The sequence below is a fragment of the Caloenas nicobarica genome, chromosome Z (assembly GCF_036013445.1).
Source record: "Caloenas nicobarica isolate bCalNic1 chromosome Z, bCalNic1.hap1, whole genome shotgun sequence".
In the NCBI taxonomy this organism is placed as follows: Eukaryota; Metazoa; Chordata; class Aves; order Columbiformes; family Columbidae; genus Caloenas; species Caloenas nicobarica.
Genome location: NC_088284.1, coordinates 104,537,841 through 104,546,414, shown reverse-complemented (window position 1 = coordinate 104,546,414; position 8,574 = coordinate 104,537,841). Strand labels below are relative to the sequence as shown.

The following is an 8,574-nucleotide window of genomic DNA, read 5'->3' as shown; positions in this document are numbered from 1 at the left end:
AAGTATTTTCATCTACCCCATCTCATCCGCTGGTGTGTGGCATTTACTCACTGATTTGAGCTTCCCAGCAACATCTTAAGTTTGGAAAACAGTAGTGAGTTCTTCAGAGGTATCTGGACATCGTGGAGCAGAAATCAAATCACTCCAGTTGTTTTTAGCAACAGGCTTGAGCCGCTCACTGTGGAAAGAGGATGCGATTCAGCAGGCTCAAATTATTGGCTGGTTTAATCTCGTTAGTCTTAATGAGCGTGGAGGTGAACAGAGCTCTTAAAAACCTGCCTATTCCCTAGAAAGCACAGCTATAGCCCAAAAAGTGATTTTGTAGCTAGTGTTGTTTGATCAGAGAGATGCATTTGAATTCCAAGTCCTGCTCACTGTTCAGATTTTTTTAAATTCTTCCTGGAATTGCAAAATTATCAAAAGCAGGCAATACTGAAAGCTAGATTTCAAGATGCTTTCTCCATCATAGGTTATCTAACTTGTGGCTGCCCCACTGAAAGCTACCAAGTTGTATTCAGCCAGGACCGGTTCCTAATTACTCTCTGGAGATCAAGACAGACCTTTGCAGAGCTGCCAGCCCACGGTGCCACTGTAGCACTTTGCTCATCTCGGCCACAGCAAAGGTGAGACCGGAGGGCTGTCCCCAGGCCTCTCATTAGCAGCGTTTCAAACTGCTTCACAGGGCTTTCACGCTAGCAATTTCAAAGCCCTTTGCGGTGGAAGCGAGCCTTGTTATCTTCCTTTCTCAGATGGGTAAACCAAGGCACAGCCTGAGAAAGGGGATTTTTGTTCAGGGCTGTTGCTGGCACTGGGAATGAGTGGAGACAGACGGATTGTCCATCCGCCTCCCAGTTTCTTCCCAAGCTGCCCTCTCTAACCCGATGGACACTATTTGCCTACACCTCCACTGCAGACAAATCACATTTTGCAAGATTCAACAACCACCCAGTGCTTTGACCACACAATCATCCCATCTCACATCAGCTGTGGTGTCAGTAATGTGCACTGAGTCTCCTCAGAGCTGCTCTAGATGATTTCCCTGTAAGCCAGTGTGAAATCTCCTACACCGCCCTCTCAGTCAGACTTACAGCAAGTAGGCATCACGCTGCAAGTCGCTCAGGTACCTCTGCACATCACACTGGTACAGGGACTGGTATCTCATCTTCTGAGGGTATTTTTCATGCTTGGTGACGTCGTAGCGACCAACACCCACACGGTTCTGGAAGGAGAAGGTCTCATGTGCTTCTCCAACCAGAGGCAGCAGGAGGGACACAAAACCAGGTGGTGCCTTCACATGGCCAGGCCTTCAGTTGCAAAAAATACAATAATAGGTGGCATTTCTTAACCAAACCAGGCCTATGTGTCAGGGGAGGGAGGAGAAGAGACACTAATTGGTGTTAACCCAGCCAGTTCCCTTCATTAGCAGTTCCTCTCATCACAGTGGTGTGTTAAGAAGTCAATTAGCTCTGTGGGCTCGAGCACGCTTGTCAGATGCCTACGGCTCGCTGTAGTCAAGGGCTGCTGTGTCGCAACCTCCCTGCTGAAATCTAATCTGTCGAGTTCCCCCAGCAATTACAAACATGTCTTCATCCTTGACCTCTTTCAAGTTGCCTGTCCTGCACTCAGCTGGATCAAGGAGAGAAGCCACATGGAAGCCTGGTCCTCATCCCCAGCCAAGGTGGACTATTTCAGACTAAAGCCTTCCCTCCCTGCTTTGAGCCCTTTAGGCTTTGTTCTGGCTCTCTATGGGGAAGCTGCCAAGATGAATACAGCTCCAAGAACAGGTATTAAGGGAAGGGCTCGCACCAGCACTGGGTCTGCAACGTGCTGCTGATGCTGCTAGAGGAAAAACCGGCTTTCAAGCAGCAAAATATGACTTTCTGGGAGGTTACAAAGAGCTCCTGGCACTGAAAAGGACTCAGACCCGGCTGCCTTCATCCATGAAATGCATCTGCTTGCTTGCAGCTGGTGTGGAGCAGAACTAATGGGAAGGGCTATCTGAGCATCCTTTGAAAAGGGCAAAGGCCCGAGGATGCAGCAGAGACAACGTGGTCACTGCTGAGCTCACCCGCCTCCAGGCAGCTTGTGCCCAGCGTGCTGCTGTATGCGGGGGGCACCTTCCCCTTCACCTGGCAGGACACTGGGCCTCAGTCACTGTTTATTCTTTAGCAACCTGTTCTGGGGAAGAACGACAGCACCCAGAGAGGAACTCCTCTCTCTAAAGGATGAGCGTGTGGCCACGTCACCCCAGTTTCCTTGATAATGGGGAGAGAAAAGCACCTCCTGAGCTCAAGCCTGCCTTCTATCGCAGATGGCCACCTGGTGTGGGGCTTATGCTGGGGTGCTGCTCCCCTTCAGAGGACACACATAACCTTCAGCTGGTGAGGAGCGCCCACCCTTCCTTCGGCTCCGGCTTTCGTCCTCTGCCATGGGTGCTGGTCATGGATTGGGGATGGTGATGGAGGAAGCTCAGAGTCTGACCGTTCCTGCGTCCCTCTCTCACTGCCTTGTCTGTTCACTCACCTCGTTCCCAGTAAAGAGGCGGTAGGACTTTCTGTCAAACCTCTTGGCAGATGTCCAGAATGGGGGTTGGTTGGAGTACACTGATCCCTCCATGGGCTTTGGGTCATATGAGCCCGGCCCCACTGCATACTAAACAGAAGGAAACCTGTTATGCTTCAGGTTGCTTGTAAAAAGAGGTGCACAAAGTAGGAGAGCCACCCATCCAACCACCCACCCATCCATTCCCCCAGGGCCTAATGCATCCCCACTGCAGGCACCCGCTGCACTGCTGGGGATGCTGGTGACACCCCATCCATGTGACATGTCCATGTCCCCCCTGACCTTCTCCTTCGGGCACTGGCTGAGCGTGGCCCAGAAGATCCTCTCTGTGGGGCAGCCCGGGTTCCTCGGCATGGTGCTGAAGCACCCTTTCTTCTTGTTCTCCCTCAACATCAGCTCATCCAAGAAACTCTTGACAGTGCTGGTGCTCGGCTTGGTGCGTCTCTGCCAGGACAAGGGAATGGTGCGAGAGGCTGAGCTGCCGGTGGTCCCTGCGGGCATCCCATCCATTAATCTGATCTGGGTGAAGATGTCCCTGCTCATTGCAGGGTGGTTGGACGAGGTGACCCTTGAAGGTGCCTTCCAATCCAAACTATTTTATGACTCTGTGATCCATCCCTGGATTCAAGGGAAATCAAAGCGCAAAATCCAAATGGGACAGAGGTATCCTTCTCACAGTATGCTGGCAAGGACACAGCTCCCTGAGAAACCCCTTCCAGTGCATGATCCCAGGGCAACGCACCTCCAAGGCACGATGTCCACCACCAGCGGGCTTTCTCCTGTCCCCCAAGAAGGTCTGGCCGGGGCTGTGTGCCCGCTGCAGCCCCGCGTCGATGCTGCTCTTCAGGTGGTAGGTGCCAGGTCCCAGGCCGCTGCCCTGAGGGGTGGGGAAAGGTGACAGGGGCTGCACTGAGTGTGGGACAGGGCCACCCCACCAGCGTGTCCCCAGGGCGAGGGGCAGGACTTGCCATGGCTGCTGGCAGGACACACTTTGCCGTCCCGCTGTCCATCAGCCCTCGTGTGCCGGCTGAGCGCTTGTCCCTCTCCTCGACGGGGGTGTAGGGGTTCCCGCCGGGGCCGTACGTGCCAGGGCCAGGGACACAGTCCTGCAGGAGGGGTGGGTGGCTGGGGACAGTCCCCAGCCCGGCAGGAGCAGATGACACCCACAGTAGCTCCTAATCCTTGCAAAGGGCTTATTCTCTGGAGGAACCAGCCTGGAGCCAGCGGGCACCGTTCCCGAGCACCTCCCGCGTCAGGGTGCGGCATACCCTATGGCTGTCCCTGAACCGCCGCTCCCTTGTGTCGCAGATCCCTCGGAGGCTGCAGGGACGTGTCTCCTGCAGAAAGTCCCTGATGTTGTACTTTCCTGGGCCCAGCCTTTCCTGCTGCGGGAGGAGAATAAGAACAGAGCTGGGTATCACTGCCTGTGCTGCCTGCACTGCTCACCCGCAGAAAACGTGCACGGAGGGCAGGTGAAACCCAGCTCTTACCCAGCGCTTGCGGCTCTTCGTTATCTCCTTGAACTGGAAATGGGGCAGCTGACTAAGCCTGGAGGCCGTCTCTGCTCTGGCCCAGCCAGAGGCTGGTGCTTTCCCCTGCAAGGCAAAGCCAGAGCCCAAAGCTGAGCCCAGGCGCAGGCAACCGTGGCTCCACGGCCAGGTGAAGAAGGGTGATGGACATGGGCATCTGCTGCTCCACGTCCCACTCCATGCTCTGTGTTTTCTGGGCACTGGGAAGGCACCAGCGAGCTCTGGTATGAGCAGCCCACATCCCACAGCTCCCACCCCAGCGTGCTGCCAGCCTGAGCTGGGTGTCCCAGACCATCCTGTGCAGAAAGAAGCTGCTTTCCAGTGGGCTCAGATGATCTGGGAGGTGAGGGGAGCTACACCAGTGAGTCCAGCTCTCCCCATGCATCCCAGCTGGTGGCCTCACCTGGCTGCCCATGTCCCTGAGGAGCCCCTGCAGCCCCACACTGGAGCTCTGATCCCCAAGGGCTGCGGGGATGGTGGCAGCCCTTGCCGTGGCAGCTGTCACCGTGGCAGCTGTCACCGTGGCACCCGGCATCCCTGTTCCCCAGGGAACGTCCCTTCCCAGGAGCAGACAGGGCCAGGGTATAGCCAGAGATCTTGATGGTAATGGAGGTTCCCAGTCTGGCTAATGCAACATATTCAGTGTTTGATCCAACCATTTACTAAGCTTTCGTAGGGACAAATTATCTCTAAGCTGCAAGAAAGTATATTCTTAAAGCAACTGCCCAACCTGCCAATCCCACTTTGGGTAACGAAACGCAGCTTTTAGTGCTTGTGTCTTCTGTAGCACCATATTTGCTGCGTCGGCAACATCACTGAAGGGAATGAAAGTATTTGTGAAAGTCAGCCAGGTGTGCGAGTCAGAGCTGTGGGCTCATGAACCCTACAAGCTAAGAGCGTGCCCAGGGTCCATCGGGACGTGTCATCTCTCTGTGCCGAGACTCCAAGCCTGTACTGCAAATCCTCTGCAGGACAGAGCGAGGTTCAGCTGCTGAATGACTTGGCCTCCCACCTGCTCTGACTTCTCTTCCCTAGCCCTGGTCTGGTGCTGCTGGAAAGAAAATAAATATTTTCCACCATCCCGATGGGGATCCAGGACAGTGGCTTCTCTAAAACTGATCCTTTTGATTGCTTTGGCAAGGGCATAACCCAGCACTGCTGTGCCGGGGACTGATTTGGGCCCTTCATTCACCTTCCCCCATCCTCAGTGCTTTTCCTCCTGGGGCGACAAGGGAAACCCCAGACAGAGCCGATACCCACAACCCTGCCACGCACAGAACAGACACGTTTGGCCCCGATGGCAAAAATCAGCCTCTGGCAAAGCAGTGGGCAACCAGATCAGTGAGAGGCTGCAGGGACAGCAGGACCTTTATTAGATTCCTCCAGCACATCTGGAAAAAATAAGGAGCACAGACAGGGTTTCAGGCACGAAACCCCCAAGCCCAGCCCCGCGTTCAGTCCCGTCTGCTGATTTAATAAGAGATATCACCTTTCCCCACAGACCGCATCTCTTGTACAGCCTTAAACCCTCCCGGTTAAAACACCATCCCGGCGAATGAATCCAAGATGTTTTTGTCCCTTTGATCAGCATAGCAGGCAATAAGTCACTGATGGAAACATGCTTGGCTTCTGCGGCTCAAAAAGGCAACTGAAACAGCGAAAAACAACCCTCCTGTCCTGAACTGCCAGGCGAAAATCTTCCATTTTCTGGACAAAAAGGGGATGTCCAAAGGGATATGCAATATGGCACGGGGTGTCCTGTGGGACCCACATACTGCACCCAGGGACCTGTCCTGCTCCTCCAGCCCCCGAGGCAGCCACGGCGCTTCTCCCAGGCAGCTTTTGCATTTCTTGTTTAATTGCGGTGAGAAACCATGTAGGGAGAAGTAATTGCCTGACACAACCACGAAAAGGCCAGTCTGGGAGTGAAGTTGCTACCTGGCAGCCAGGAAATTTGGGCCAGATGCTGGTTCTGGTGCTGTGGTGCTGAGGGAGTACCCCAGGATGTCGAGTCACCCTCAACTATTTAATTACTTTAATGCTCCTAAATCACTCGGGAGCATAAAAAAAACGTGCCCTTTTAATCCCTTGGTTTTGCCCATTCCCAGCTCCCTGTAAACAGGAGTGCACATTAGTATTTTGCGTCATACAAGGATCACGAAGATTTCTTCCAACCCCATTTTTAAATAAAATAAGGGCTCATTCGCTCCCGTGGTCGCACGGAGCTCCCGTGGCTGGATTGCGCCGTTCGGCGCAATCCAGCCACGGGAGCTCCGTGCGACCACGGGAGCGCTGCGACCCCACGCCGGGTGGGACATCGCGAGTGTCCCCGCACCCCCCCCGTGTCACCCCAAAGCAGACACACCGCGCTCCCGCCCGACCGGCAGGTGGCGCTCCGCCGCCATAGCGGCAGAAGCATAGAGCCCTAGTCTCCTCCGCCTCCACGTGATAGGCGATTGCGGTTCCTATTGGTTGCGTCCGTGGGGGGGTGGGCGTGGTTACATCCACAACCCGGAAGGGGTGCGTGTGGGTACACACGTGTTCTCGCACACGTGTGTCGGTACCGCCGGGTTCCCTCTCCGGGCAGTCCCCGCATTGCAGGCAGCGCTTCCCGCTGCCGCCCCCGCGGGCCCCGGCCCCGCCATGGAGGCCTTGCTGAGAAGATGGCGGCTTCCGGCGCTGCGCGGCCGCAGGCCCCGGCACGGAGCCCCGGGCAGGGCGAAGCGGCTGCTGCTCTCGCAGCTTTTCCAGCCCTTCAACCTGCAGGCGGGTGGGGAGGTGGGGTGCGACGGCCGGGCCGGGGAGCTCAGCTGCCGGAGCCAGAAGCTGATGCTGCAAGCGGGGCTCATCCACCCCGCCAGCCCCGGCTGCTACCACTACCTGCCACCCACTGTCCGCGCCATGGAGAAGCTCATCCGGGTGATGGACGAGGAGATGCAGGCTGTGGGGGGGCAGAAGGTGAACATGCCCAGCCTGAGCTCGGCGGAGCTGTGGCAGGCCAGCGGCCGCTGGGACAAGATAGGGACGGAGCTTTTCCGGCTGGAGGACCGGCACGGCAAGGGGTACTGCCTGGGCCCCACGCACGAGGAGGCAGTGACGGAGCTGGTGGCCGCTCACAGCAACCTGTCCTACAAGCAGCTCCCGCTGCGCCTCTACCAGATAACCAGGAAGTTTCGGGATGAGCCCAAGCCCCGCTTTGGCTTGCTGCGCAGCCGAGAGTTCTACATGAAGGACATGTACACCTTTGACGCCTCCGAAGAGGCGGCTCGGCAGACTTACAAACTGGTGTGCGGTGCCTACCGCAGCCTCTTCAACCGCCTGGGCCTTCCCTTTGTCGAAGTGCAGGCAGCCACGGGCAACATCGGTGGTACCATGTCCCATGAGTTCCAGCTCCCGGCAGACGTCGGCGAGGACAGGCTGGTGCTGTGCCCTGATGGACATTTTGCGGCCAACGTGGAAACGCTAAACGGGGAACAAACGTCTTGCCCCACGTGTGGGGAAAAACTCACCCAGACCAGAGGGATCGAAGTGGGGCACACATTTTATCTGGGCACCAAGTACTCCTCTGTCTCCAACGCTGTCTTCTGCTCCCCTGAGAACAAGCCCCAACTGGCAGAAATGGGTTGCTATGGCCTGGGTGTCACTCGCATCCTGGCGGCCTCCATAGAGGTGCTCTCTACAGAGGACAACATCCGCTGGCCCAGCCTCATCACGCCCTACCAGCTCTGCTTCATCCCACCAAAGAGAGGCAGCAAGGAGGAGGAGGAGGGAGCCGCGCTGCTGGACGGGCTGTACAACGACGTCGCCGAAGCACTGCCACGCCTTGCAGGTGACTCAGTGCTGGATGACAGGACACAGCTGACCATCGGCAAAAGGCTAAAGGACGCCAACAAGCTGGGTTATCCCTACGTGATCGTAGCTGGGAAGAGGGTTTGTGAGGACCCCCCAGTCTTTGAGGTCTGGAATCAGAATGCTGGTGAGGTTCTATTCCTCACCAAGGAAGGTGTCATTGAGTTGCTGAGTAAAGCACAAGTCCCTTAAACTCTGAATCTCTCGTGTTTGCTGTACTAAGTTTCTCTGAACAGCCTTGGTTCCCTTTCAAGGACATGCAGGTTGTCATCAATGGCACTGGGTGAGCGGACCCTCATCCAGCTCACATCAGAGCCAGCCAGGGTGTCTTGCAACTGTGCTGGGAGTGAGCTGGGGTCGGCCCACATTCCCCCATGGGACTGGGGGACATTTCTCCTTCTGTGAGCTGTTTTTGCCAGCACATGTAGCCTTGTGCAACTGTAGGAGCACTGGCAGGGTCAGCCCTTCACTGCCTGGCCATGGCAGATGGCTGGTGACCCTCGTGTTGGGTGCACACAACATCTGAGGCTGCAGGAGGAGGGACAGGAGGGCTTCCCTCGCCCTTTTCAGGTGCTGAGTTCTCAGCATGAGGAATTTTAAGAAGGAGAGGAAGGAAGATGCCTTTCTTCCATCT

General features: G+C 56.1%; 2 protein-coding genes across 2 annotated transcripts; one reads left to right on the top strand and one right to left on the bottom strand.

The window, feature by feature from the left end:
- Positions 1-75: 75 nt before the first annotated feature.
- Positions 76-4,506, bottom strand: CIMAP2 (ciliary microtubule associated protein 2). Its single transcript, XM_065656984.1, has 10 exons — positions 4,495-4,506; positions 4,053-4,157; positions 3,831-3,947; positions 3,531-3,668; positions 3,305-3,439; positions 2,845-3,006; positions 2,524-2,652; positions 1,807-1,839; positions 1,089-1,219; positions 76-178 (listed from the first exon to the last, which is right to left on the bottom strand). The coding sequence occupies exons 1-10, from the start codon at positions 4,504-4,506 to the stop codon at positions 76-78; spliced, it is 1,065 nt and encodes a 354-aa protein (XP_065513056.1).
- A 2,223-nt stretch (positions 4,507-6,729) lies between these two features.
- PARS2 (prolyl-tRNA synthetase 2, mitochondrial) lies at positions 6,730-8,132 on the top strand. The gene has a single exon (XM_065657273.1). It carries the CDS (start codon positions 6,735-6,737, stop codon positions 8,130-8,132), a length of 1,398 nt encoding a protein of 465 aa, XP_065513345.1. The 5' UTR covers positions 6,730-6,734.
- The last annotated feature ends 442 nt before the right edge of the window (positions 8,133-8,574 follow it).